Consider the following 13780-nt stretch of genomic DNA (forward strand, 5'->3'; position numbering starts at 1 on the left):
TCTTCTCTAAGCTTTCCTGTCTTCTCATGATGTGGCCAAAGTACTTCATCTTTGCCTCTACTACCCTTCCCTCCAGTGAGTAGTCGGGCTTTATTTCCTACAGTATGGACTGGTTGGATCTTCTTGCAGTCCAAGGCACTCTCAGAACTTTCCTCCAACACCACAGTTCAAAAGCATGTATCTTCCTTCGTTTAGCCTTCCTTATGGTCCAGCTCTCACATCCATAGGTGACTACAGGGAATACCATTGCTTTAACTATGTGTACCTTCGTTGCCTGTGTGATGTCTCTACTCTTCACTATTTTATCGAGATTGGTCATTGCTCTCCTCCCAAGAAGTAAATTTCTTCTGATTTCCTGGCTGCAGTCTGCGTCTGCAGTAATCTTTGTACCTAGAAATACAAAGTCTGTCACTGCCTCCATGTTTTCTCTCTCTACTTCCCAGTTATCAATCAGTCTTGTTGCCATAATCTTGGGTTTTTTTAATGTTTAACTGCAAACCAGATTAGAAGGCTCTTCAGTTCTTTCTTGCTTTTGGCCATCGAAGTGCTATCATCTGCATATCTAAGGTTGTTAATGTTTCTGCCATCTTATATAAAGGACACAATTTTACTATGACATTATATTCAAAATGGAACTTGAGCATCAGTTTGTATGTATCAGGGGCCCTAGTACCAAATCCATTGGATACCAAGGACCCACTATATGTTTAAAGATGCACATATATGCAAAACAGAAGTCATTTGTGTCCCAAACACACCCAGTTCCTTTACAAACAAAACAAAAACAACCAAGAACACTGAATATCTTGATAGGAACTCAAGGTTTTCCATAATCATTGGTCTAACCCAGCTGGTTCAGAAGACACTTTAGCTAAAAGGTGTACATACATCTTTGAGTAAAGGAAGGATCTTACACAGTCCCTTGGATAGAAAAGAAAGATAATTCTCCTTCTTTTCCATTCAGTTTATATCATTTCTGCCTCCTGCCTTCCTTTAGCGTGAGTGAAATGTTTGCTTTATGGGTTTAAAATTGTAGCTTAACTTGTACACACAGACCTTGCTGCTGAAACTGCAGGGAGAATGGAAATAATTGAAGGTATAGATATTGGTATACTCAAGGAAGTCTTTTATTCAGGGCAAAGAAACCCTTGCTGGTAGCATAAAAGAAACTTATTCACTTTAATGCATCCTTCTTGTTGGCTTAAAGCTGAAATGCAGTTGCTTGGAAATTAATTTACCTCTCATGAATGACTGGCTGGATTATCTTTGTAGCATAAAATGTAATGATATGTCAACCCGGTGCTCAGAACACGTTGTGTCTACTGTAAAAAAAAGTTGTCCCTGAGCACTTAATGTTGTGTTAAATGATGATGTGTCCTTTGCAAATGTATTATTAGTGTCAAGCTGTTCCATCTCTCAAGATTGAGAAATGGCTGGCGATTTGAGCTACCATTAAACCTGAATAAAAAAGACATGGGCAGTGGGGGGCTTTCATGCTCTCTTTGAGTACTTTCACTCCGACTCTATTCAGTACGAATCAAAATGTTTCCGTTCACTGAAGACTCCAAAAACATCTTTAATCATGGCAATCAAAACTGTATTAAAGCAAATCTTTCCTTTATAGGGAGAAAATTCTCGCTATACCCAAGGATGTTAATAGTGAGATATTGTAAGAAGCCATTGTGAGTGCTGCTGATGTTGTAGTCAACCGGTTTGCTATTAATGTGAATGATAGTGAAGCTGAGCTCCTTTTCTCTAAAACAGGGATTTTTCGTTTTGCAAATTCAAGTAATTCTCGAAATATCTCATTGTCCCATCTCATCGGAAAATTCGATATCATTGTGTGTTGCGGCACTCAAAATTAGCCAAAGGAAAATGAGTACATATGTTCTGTTTTATTGGAATAAGGAATTGGTGTCATGATTGTGAACAAACCTTTTGATTGCATGCATTGCAAAATTGTCTCTGAAATATTGCAGAATGTATTCTTTCCACATTGAGGAATAGGCAACTATTTAGTTAATTTAAAAAAATCAAACCAAAATATAGCATTGTGGTATTTGTAAATTTCATCATAAGTGTGACAAAAGAATAGTAGATACCAAAAATATGAATGCGTAAGACAACAAAACAGATCAATTTGTGTATTGAAACCAAGGACTTTGAATATTTAGCAGCTTATAATCTGATCGTGAATTCCTATGTATACAGCCATGCATTTTATTCTGAACAAAGTTTACTGCCTTTGCATTTCACTAACAGACACCTCATATTTGATAGAGCAGACAATTATAAAACCATTTCCTCCATGCTGGAGCATGCTGGAAAATACTTACTGAATCTGGCTAGGTGAGAATGCTAAAAATATAGTTTTATTTTCACTATAGTTGTTTATCAGTAATTACAGATTTCTTAAGCAGGAGGGAAAGAATGTAAGATTTTGTTTTTAAAAATGGAATAAACCAGAATCGTTCCACTGATATATAAACCCCATTTGTCTAGTTTCCAACAGACCTCACAACCTCTGGGAATGCCTGCCATAGATGTGGGCGAAAAATCAGGAGAGAATGTTTCTGGAACATGGCAATATAGCCCAGAAAACTCACAGCAGCCCAGTGATTCTGGTCATGATAGCCTTCAACAACACATAGATTCATCTCCTCTAGTCCTGCTACCAGGCAAAGTCATTATTATTATTAATTATTATCATTTAGGTAGGATTTTTTTACAACTTGGCATGGATACAGGAAGCTGCAGATAATAGCGAACTCTATTTTTCCAATGTATCGAAGCATCAAAAATAAGTGAAAGTATGGATAAGTGTAACCACTCATAATAGTTCCGTGGATACAGGAGGTTGTTTTCAAAAACATAGTAATATAGTATTTAAGAAAAAAAGACAGGATGCACATGTCATAAAAGGTTCCATAGACCAATTAAACATTAAAAGTCTAATTGAATTAAACAGTTTTTGCCGGCAAAAGAGAGCACAGATGATGCCAACCTAGGCTCTTTTCATGTCTTTCCCTATGATGCTGGCAGGACCTAGAGAAAGTGTTTGCCCAAGGATCTTAAGACTCTGGCAGTCTTAACATCCTTTGTATATGATAGTGGTTCTCAACCTGTGGGTCCCCAGATGTTTTGGCCTTCAACAGCCAGAAACCCTAACAGGTAAACTGGGATTTCTGGGAGTTGTACGCCAAAACACCTGGGGACCCACAGGTTGAGAACCACTGGTATAGGAGGATATAATTTCCCAGGTAGCTTGGACTCTTCAATTGGCTTCAGTTGTTATAATTTGCCTCTTTTATTTCATTCTATGTGAACATTTGTATGAATATTTTGAGGGCTGCTGTTGTGTAGTGGTTTGATCCTACAGCTCAGGATAACAGGGTTCGAATCTCTAGCATGGAAACTCACTGGGTAACCTTGAGCAGGTCACACTCTCTCAGCCCTCTAATAAATCCTGTTTGGGAAAAATGTGATTGGTTACCAGCAAGTCGAAAACGATTTGAAGACAATGACGACAAGGAATATTTCATCTTGCTTTGTGTTTCCATTGCACATCATTGTATGCTAGAGAGCTGCTGTTGTGTTGTGTACTGTTGAAGGCTTTCATGGCTGAAATCACTGGGTTGTTGTTAGTTTTTCAGGCTGTATGGCCATGTTCTAGAAGTGTTCTGACGTTTCGCCTGCATGTATGGCAGGCATCCTCAGAGGTTGTGAGGTCTGTTCCAACAGATCTCACAACCTCTGAGGATGCCTACCATAGATGCAGGTAAAATGTCAGAACACTTCTAGAACGTGGCCATACAGCGCGAATAGCCAACAACAACCCACTGTTGTGTAGTGGCTTGAGCCTACAGCTCAGGATCACAGGGTTCAAATTCCCAGTTAGCATGGAAACTCACGGAGTAACCTTGAACAGGCCACACTCTCTCAGCCCCCTAATAAATCCTGCTTGGGAAAAATGTGATTGGTTACCAGCAAGTCAAAAATAACTTAAAGACAATGACAACAAGGAATATTTGATCTTGCTTTGTGTTTCCATTGCACACTCTTCAATATCACTGTATGCTATTTTAGATACTGTTTTCCAGAGAAAGACAATAAATCCAATAAAGAAACAAATAACGTCTGGGTAACATAGGGACTTTAGCATTAAATGGCGGCTCATTTGCTTTCTATTTAAACATAAAATGGTTTAGCACTTTCCTGCTGGAGGGAAAGTTGAGGTTACCCATGCCGCCACAGTTCAGTTCAGTTTAGCACAGGCATTGTGGCTAAAAGATGCACAAGGAAGCATTAGTAGAACTCGGCTCTCTGTGAAGGCCCTGCGGCTTTACAGTTCCTTTTCCGTGTAGCTTAAATTTATCTCTTTCACACCACATGTTTAAATGGCTATACTTGGGGATTAAGAAGGAGGAGAAGCTTATTTGAACCGGATAGGCTGCCAGTGGGTAATACTGAATGCTCCGAACACATTAGATAAATTTGAAATATTTTTCCTGTCATTTAAAAATATGTCAAAGGTTAACAATATATGAATGCTCTGGGCATACAATAGATCTGTTCTGAATCATGACGTTAAAGGTGTCTTTTCAGGTCATACCTATTCTTGGGTACTAAAATTTTGGGTTTGAGTATCTATCAGCCCAGTTCTGTCTGTATCTTAGGGGTCTTCTTCAAAGACTAGATAAATCTCAATACACTTGGTTGCACTGGAATGAGAGCATTACAGTCATTCTAGCAACAAGCGATATTCGATTCACAACATTTTTGATGCTGCCTTGCCTTTATTACAGCTTTATTTATTATTGCAATGCAAAAGATAGCTTGCAAACTGCAGATGAAGAAATAATTTTTCCTCTCTTTTGGATATTATTGTGGCACCAGCACAAAAATATTCAGGGCAGCAGTTTCTTGGCAGTTATAAATTGGAGCCAAAGTGCTGAAAAGGATTTTAAATCTGTAATGTTGATTTCTTTTACTATCTGTCAGTTTTTGGCATGCAGTAAATAACTCATTTTCAAATAATTTGCCTATGTAATTAAATTTAGATTGCACACTTCTCTTTTCAAATATTTTGACTCTTCCTTGTTTGCCATTCAATTGTGGCATAATTGGTGTGGTCTGTATGAATGGGCAATAAATTTGCGGACTTTTGTTTGCAAGATCAGGCAGTGAATGGAACTTGGTAATCATCCCAGGAGGAATTACGATGGAACATGTTTGCTAGAGTTAAAGAACCGAGTTTATTTTTGTTTTTGAATTAAAGACAATTAAAGATTTCCCGGCACCCATAAAAGACAATGTATTTGAGGAACCAGTTAGAAGTGAGTCCATTTACAGGTGAAAAGAAACGTCTTTGAATCACCACCAGCTGTATTTGCCATGAAAGAATGTGCTTGCTTGATAGCACAATGTGCTCCTAAGCAGCTTACGCTTTACAGTATTCAGAAAATAGGAGTGCATTAATTTTTAAAGTCGCAAATGCAGGCAGAGAGCAGCACTGCCTCATGATGATAATGAGGGTGGATATCGGAAAGTCTGTAAGGTGGGGGAGGAAGGCCAACAAAGGGGCTTCTGAAATGAGAACATTCATAAAACAATAACCACGCATCCCTATGATAATGAGATTGGACAGCAGCAAGAACAAAGGGCAAAGAGGAAGACCCCTCATTAATTACTAAGAAAGTTAAGCAAAAAAAAAAAACTGCCTTATACTCTTTACTGCTTGTTTAATGTCAGTAGTGAGCTTGCTTAAAATGCTGGTGTATATCAGAGACGATATTGATTCCTATGTAAACTGATCTATCGAATTTGGCCAAATTGTCCGTTGAGCAATTTTGGATGCTGCCAAGAAGGAGTGCTGACGGGCGTAGTAGTTTTGTAAAATGCTGATGGGGTCCTCTAAGAACTGAGACAGCGACAAACTATATGTCAAAGGTACCTTGTGTTTTTTGTAAAAAAAAATATTTCACTCCAGCAAAATGATTTAATTAAACATAGCAATCAGACTTGTTTTGCTTTCCAGTGACCGGTCACAAAGCAAAGGAAAAGCACTTGCTATTACAGACATCTTTCACCACTTGAAAAAGCATCTCTTCTAAATGTATATTTAATACATTGTCTAGTTTGATGCTTAGTCATTTCTGTTTGTCATCATGTATTTGCATTTCTCAACTCCTTTTTGGAAAGAAAAACTTCTCTCCCTAGAATAGTGGTTCACAACCTGTGGCCCTCCAGGTGCTTGTCCAATGGTCAGGAATTCTGGGACCTCTCACCCAAAATGCCTAGAGGGTCACAGGTTGTGCACCACTGCCTTACCAGGAGGGAAAGATACACAATTTGTTTGTATTCTATATTTGTTGAAAAAAAAGTCTGAATGTACTTCTTTTGGTGTTACAAAGTAGCGGGAGAATTCTCCTTAACCCAACATTGCATAAGCACCCGTGTGCTAGCATGTTTCCAGCTTCCCTTCCTTTTCCTGGTCTTCCATAGTGCCTTAAATCCAGATTCAGAAGATTTGCTAGCCCCCCCAGAGTCAGTTTTAATGGTTTTAATGTTCCATGCCCATGGGAGGTCTGCAGCGGAGATGTGGGCCAATTCCATCAGTTGAACTATCCTAATGGCCAATGATTGACTGTTTCATAATAGCTTCAAAATGTTGTGACACACTCAGCACACATTTGTAGGCCATGTGCTCTTCCTGTATTTAGTAAAACCTTCAGTACATTGCATTAAATGCAGTGCTTGATTCAGCAAATAAATATAGAGAATTTGTTGAACTTTTTCATTGTAAATCTGTGGAGTACTCATATATATTAGTATTTCACAGATTTACAGCCCAAATTAATGTAATCTGTATGTCATTGAGTGTAGAACATGTGGCTTTCCAGATGTTATTACACTGTAATTCCTATTGTTGCCACTATTGGCTTTGCTAGCTAGAACTGATAGGAATTGCAGTCCAACATCTGGGTGGCCACATGTTCCTCATCATTGATCTACTCAAATGTATTGGTTGAACAACTATCAAATATTGCTCATATTAGCCAAGTATTTCAGGTGACAGCACTTTGAGTATATATTGCAACTTTGCAATACAGGTGGTTACCTTGAGATTTTTAAAGAAAGTTCAGCTGTTTAAATGGGTGAGTTTTTTAAAAGTCCAATAGTAAAATGTGGTTTTCATTACCAAAAACCTAACAGATGTCCTTTGTACATTTTTACACACAGTTGATTCAGACTAGTATTCTCCAGTATGTACTTTCTCTTCTGGCTATAGCACTTAGCAAGCAGAGTGGTAAATTAATCACAGATGCTTTGTTTTGGAGACTTACCAGCTGTAGAGTCATTATTAAAATAGATTGTTTGCAATAAAAGTAGTTTCAGTTGCTAATATCAACTTTTAATTTAAGTCTGCAAATATTGCCATGTTAACTTGCACCAAGGTCAGATTTAGGGAAACAGGAACAGTAAGCTGAAGCTCCAAAACCACTTATTCAAATGTAGTCTTGTTTCTGGGCATAGACTTTCTCTGGAATTGGTGACTGCAGGAATATAAACAGAACAATAAATGTTCTCACTCTTGGAAAAAATAGATGCATTTTTCTTAAGATGCCATAGTGCTATGGAACAATGCACCCTAATAAACTTACAGTTGACATTATCTGCATTGTGCTTCACACTGTAGCCCAGTCTGCTTATAGGAACAGGCTGGACATCCCTTATCTGGAATTCCAAAATCTGAAATACTCCAAAATCTGAAATTACCCTCTTAAGTGGCTGAGACAGGATCACCTTTGCTTTCTGATGGTTCAATGTAAGTTTCGTTTCATGCATAAAAATATTAAAAATATTATATAAAACTATCTTCAGGTTATGTGCATGAGATGTATATCACAAATAATAAATTTCATGTTTAGACTTCTTCACAATATCACATTATTTATTTATGTACAAATATAAGCATTCAAATTTCTGAAAAAATCCAGCATCCAAAATACATCTGGTCCCAAGCATTTTGAGTAAAGGATGCTCAACCAGTACATTTAAATGAATGGATTTCTCAATTAGCATTACTGCATACATTTTGCCCACCTAAGTCATATTCTGTGCTAGGTCATGGCTGTTTGTTTATGCTTAGTGCAAAAGGAATTTTTTGTCTCTATAGTTAATTAAAATGTTCCTCTCCCACACCAAACCTGTGTTCGTTCAGTATATATTGAAGGGAAAGGGAAAGGGAAAGATGAAATCTTGCCTAAAGATCAGAAAGACGAGATGGACCTTCAAGTGGGTGTGTTGAAGATTTCATTGAAGACCTCAATAATGATGACAATTATAAATAGCAAGGTGATTTGAGAGATTTCTGGTCACACTTTCTAAGTCACAACTGCATTTTGACTGAGCCATCACAAGCAGCACATTTTTCAGATCATTTGGAAATGGGCCTCTAAATGTTCTTGAGAAGATGTTTCATAGATGTTGCATCATCACTATATACAAAAAAAAGTCTGCTTTCAGATGTCTTTAGGCTGTGTTTCCATTTTCTTTTCCAAAGAAAGGAAGAGGTTATACACTATTGCAAACATCCCACTCTCATATGATTTTGGAAGCTAATCAGGATCAGGCTTGGCTAGTACTTGAATATCAGAGATCTTTAGGTCGGACAGAGAACCCTTTCCCACTGTGCAGGTATATCACCATGATTCTACTAACTGCCATGGCAACTTCCTATGGCAGTCCTGAATTTTGTATTTGAGGAAAGAATATTTAGAGTTCTAACTCAGAAAGCTATCGTTCCTAAACAAATTACTTATTCCTAGATTACATAGGATGTTGTCATGGCAAGTGGAATCCCATTGCTATAATTGTACAGTATGAAAGGGCCTTAAGAAAGAATACCTAGGTTGCTACTGTTAGAGCTGACATCATTATACGGGATGAACCAATGATATAATGGATCCCTGTATTCCCATTTTTGCATAATGCTACTGAGTGCTTAGCTAAGCCATGGTGGAGCTATTAAACATTAGGAAATTGTGGAGGGATATAACTTACGTATTTCAGATCAGACTTTCACTGATCTGAAAGTCTAGACATTCTCTCCCACTCTCCAAAGAATGTTCCCAAGTTTATGCCCCCCTCCCTGTCTTTTGTTGAAAAACATAGTCTGAAAGAAAGGTCAGAGGGAAATATTGCTCAGCCCTACTTGACCCCTTCCAGAAATTAACCCTTGCCATCCAGTGCATATTGTAGCTGGCTAAGCCACATGGAGTTTTTGTTTTCAGTGAAATGAATGGAAAAAGTTATTTAATGAAAGCATAATAAAACTAAATCTAGTTGCATAGCAAAAAAATAAGGTTTATATGTGTGTGTGTGTGTGTGTGTGTGTGTACACATACATACACACACAACAGTTGTAATAGTTTTTTGTTTATTTGGTAGCTACTGCTTTTCTCAAATCCTTCAATATAAACTAAATTGTGAGCAAATGATAAATCTTTCCGAAATCTAACACTTTTATGTCCTCTGCTTTTCACCACCATAGTTTTTGAGTCACTACCCCCTCTTCCTTTTTTCAAAAAATGAGACTCAAAACAGCTTGGAATATAATATAAAGGGCCAGCAAATTGCATATTTTATGCCATGAAAATCCTTTGGCATTCCTCATGGTGCAAAACTCCAGGTAAATCTTTGCTTAGTCTTCCACATTGCAGTCTGTATTTCCTACACATTTAAAGTAGATATAACAACTTGGACTTCAAAAGCCTCATATCTTTGGGACATGATTCATATCTTGCTTGTCCTACTTCATTGCTATGGACATAGAAAGAAAATACTTCAGATTTTCTTAAATCTTGAAGTGAGCAAATACTTCTGTTTATCCCTTTCTTAAAATGTTCCTAATCTGTATCCAGAACCTTTGTGAATAAATGTCTAGAGTTGTTCTGTAGTACAAGTTTTTAGCAGCTGTGTGTCTTTAGTTCAGATTGGCTCCAGAAAGTATTACAAGTTCATATATATATATAGAGCCAAGTTTTACCCTGGAGTGAACTTTTATAAGCTCATAAACTTGGTCAATTCATAATGGAAATTCTGACAGGTTCTTTACCATCACATAGCACATGGTAATATAATGACTAGTAGGGAGCAATCCATGCAGGCTGTCTTTCCCGTATTCCACTGTGACCATCTTTGAATATTTTCTAAGAAAAAAACTGATTTTCCCATATGTTTCACCTTTATTTTGCAACACTGTGGTCTTGGAAGACATCCCAGGATTGATCAGATCTTCTTCTCCAGTGGTGGAAAAGAGGCTTTACCTTGTAAGGAGAAATTCAACCTTGGATGTTCCTCCACTATCTCAGTGGAGGATACCCCAGAGAACTTCGCCTCTTTAGTTCTGGAGTTCCCAATAAAACAAATACTGGGTACATCAGGGTGTTTATTCTGGTTGTATGCCTCCCCGTGTATGCCTCTAATACTAATAGAAAGTGCATCAGTTTTAGGATTGTCATACATAGTTTCCCTCTTATGGGTTGCAATAGTAAAAGACCAAAATAGAAAAGAAAGAAAGGCAGGAAACATCTCTCAATACTATCTTCCATGCTGCCAGTGTGAACCAATGTGAAGGTGGCTTTTTCACCTTCATGGTTTCTCATTGCAATCTCCTCACTGTAAGACAAGATTTGCTCTGTAAGACTCTAGTGCAGAGTAGAAGCTTTCCAGATATGCACAGTTAAAACTCGTGCGCCAACTGCGCCCGTACCTTGGGAAGTCTGACTTGGCCACGGTAGTCCACGCTCTGGTTACATCCCGTTTAGACTACTGCAACGCTCTCTACGTGGGGTTGCCTTTGAAGACGGCCCGGAAGCTCCAATTAGTCCAACGCTCGGCAGCCATGATACTAACTGGAGCGGAGCGCAGGGAGCATACAACTCCTCTGCTGCACCAGCTCCACTGGCTGCCGATCTGCTACCGGGCTCAATTCAAAGTGCTGGCGTTGGCCTTTAAAGCCCTAAACGGTTCTGGCCCAACTTACCTATCCGAACGTATCTCGGCCTATCAGCCCACCAGGACCCTAAGATCTTCTGGGGGGGCCCTGCTCTCTATCCCGCCTGCTTCACAGGTGCGGCTGGCGGGGACGAGAGACAGGGCCTTTTCTGTAGTGGCCCCGCGGCTATGGAACGCCCTCCCCATGGAGGTAAGATCAGCCCCCTCATTGATGGTATTCCGGAAAAGACTAAAAACCTGGATGTTCGAGCAGGCGTTCGGTTAACTCAGTGCAATAAGTGTAATGATTGAAGGACTGGCAATTTGGACGACGAAACTGGATCGCGATTTTAGTCAAGAGATGAATTGGATTGTTTATTGATATATGTATTGTGGATTTTGTTTTTATGTTTTTAAACTGTATACTGTTGTTTGTTATAAGTTGTTGTAAACCGCGTTGAGTCGCCGGCTAGGCTGAGAAACGGCGGTATACAAGTATAGCAAATAAATAAATAAATAAATAGAAGCAGCCTCTGAGCTACAAACATCAGCTTACAAATGACTCATAGGTTGTTGTAAGTTTTTCGGGCGTTATGGCCATGTTCCAGAAGCATTCTCTCCTGACGTTTCACCTGCATCTATGGCAGGCATCCTCAGAGGTTGTGAGTTCACAGCCCAAAAAACTTACAACAAGCCTTCAACAATACAAACAACTCATAGTTAACAGCTGAAATTAATACACTTCTTTTTTTTGTGGCCATTAAAAGGCCATTAAAAGTTCCTGTTCTGACTTACATACAAATTCACCTTAAGAATAAACCTACTGAAACCTATCGTTTGTAACTTGGGGACTGCCTGTGTATGTTGTGGCATCACAATTTTTACAAAATGTTCTGCGGCGCTGATCATAGAAATTAAAGGCCCTCTTTATAATATCACTGCAGCCATACAGATCAGAGATTCTAACACAAATAGCCTGTATTTTATTTTATTTTTATTTTTTGGGTGCATGGAAAGCATTTTTTTCTCCATAGGAATTTCTCTGTTCTTACTTAAACTGACAACTTTTTGATCAAACCTGAACCTGACAAACATATGGCATAACACCAGTCCTAAACACATTTGCTTAAGATCACAGCCTTAAAGTCAAGGTTATAAAGTATAGCTTTTCAGCTAATCTAACACTGATAGGCAGGCAGGCATGTCACCATAATGCAGTCTTGTGATAAGAGGCATGAAAATGGATACTGTTAAAAACAATTTCAACCTGGCTAGAGCCTATTATTACCAGGTAGGAAGTCCATTTTCGTTTCCTAAAATTGAGTTTGCGTCTAATAACCTCATGATAGACAAGCAAAATGGTTACAACCCCCAGGATTGTCTCTAGAAAGTGGTTTGATCTTACGACTAATATTCCTAACACATGCAAATACTGTCTTTATATGTTTTCTCAAATATGTTCAGCTTCATCATAAAAATTTCTTTTAGGCTGGTAAGATTGGTATACTGTATGGTTTGCTGTTTTAGACTAACTTTTGTAACATTTGCAAGTACTATAACTTCCCGAAGCCCAAAATAATAAATTACGCAAATTATACTGTTATGCATTCCCTATTAGAACAAATGTTTCAAAGTTTGTAACTTCACACAAAAAAGCTGTAATGTGTACACTTCCTCTTTGTGACCATTAAAAGGATGCAGTTGTGTTTTGTGCTTTGTAGGGGAAAATTTGGATATGGTGCAGACATTAAGATAATTGTTCCTCCTTATTGTGGAGTGGTTTCAGCAACTGTTTCTCCTTCCTTTAATAGGAAAACAAGATTACAAGAAAACCAGGCCAATGTTAAAAGCAACGCGATTAAAAGCAGAGGCCAAGAAAACCGCACCAGGCATAAAGGTATATCTAGATGATAGCTTACACCAACTTCCTGTAGGCTTTGAGTTTCTTTTCCCCATAGATATCCTGTGTGAATATTGATCTCTGTGAGATATTGTTTATGACACTTCCAAACCCTAAGTGGAATGCTAGAATTTAAAATATTCATGCTGTATTTCTTTCAGTTTCTCCCACAGCCCAAGTATCATTATGAGAGTTAAGAAACTCCACTCTCTTATAGCTTTGCTTAGGAATCATTCATGTTAAACTCTGTGAAAGTAATTTATGACTTAATATATATAGAATAGGGCAACTAAAGGTTTTTGATTATTTGGTTGCTTCACAAAAAGCAAACGTGTTTTAAGGCTGTCAACAAGCCACTGTCATTGCTCAGTTTTAAAGTAACTACCACCCATGGGCATAATCCTATCATGTTTATTCAGACTGACGCCAAATGAATTTAAGTAACTGCCTACATAATTGCTGCCTTACTGGTTTTTATGTATTGCATACTCGCCAAGTGACTCAGTTTGGCAAATAGCGTCTAAGGCCCCTTCTACACTGTCATATAATCCAGGTATCAAATTAGATAGTCCACATCATCTACTTTGAACTGGATTATATGAGTCTACACTGCCATATAATCTAGTTCGAAACAAATAATCTGGATTTATATAGCAATGTAGGAGTCCTTCTGCCCTGCCATGCAATTCGGATCATCATATCAGACAAACCACATTATCTGCTTTGAACAGGGTTATATGCCATATAATCATGTTGAAAACAGATAATCTGGATTTTATATGGCAGTGTAGGAAACCACATTATCTGCTTTGAAGTGGGTTATCTGAGTCTACACTGCCGAATAATCCAGTTCAAATCAGATAATCTGGATTTTATGCA

General features: G+C 38.2%; 1 protein-coding gene across 2 annotated transcripts in view; it reads left to right on the plus strand.

The window, feature by feature from the left end:
• Positions 1-13780, plus strand: part of TRIQK (triple QxxK/R motif containing) — a 65574-nt gene that overhangs the window by 37010 nt on the left and 14784 nt on the right. For both annotated transcript variants that reach the window (XM_060775596.2, XM_067467365.1), the window contains exon 3: positions 12813-12898. In XM_060775596.2, the coding sequence (XP_060631579.1) occupies positions 12813-12898 (86 nt within the window). The remainder of the gene's footprint in view (positions 1-12812; positions 12899-13780) is intronic.

This window comes from Anolis sagrei, chromosome 4 (genome assembly GCF_037176765.1).
Source record: "Anolis sagrei isolate rAnoSag1 chromosome 4, rAnoSag1.mat, whole genome shotgun sequence".
Lineage (NCBI taxonomy): Eukaryota > Metazoa > Chordata > Lepidosauria > Squamata > Dactyloidae > Anolis > Anolis sagrei.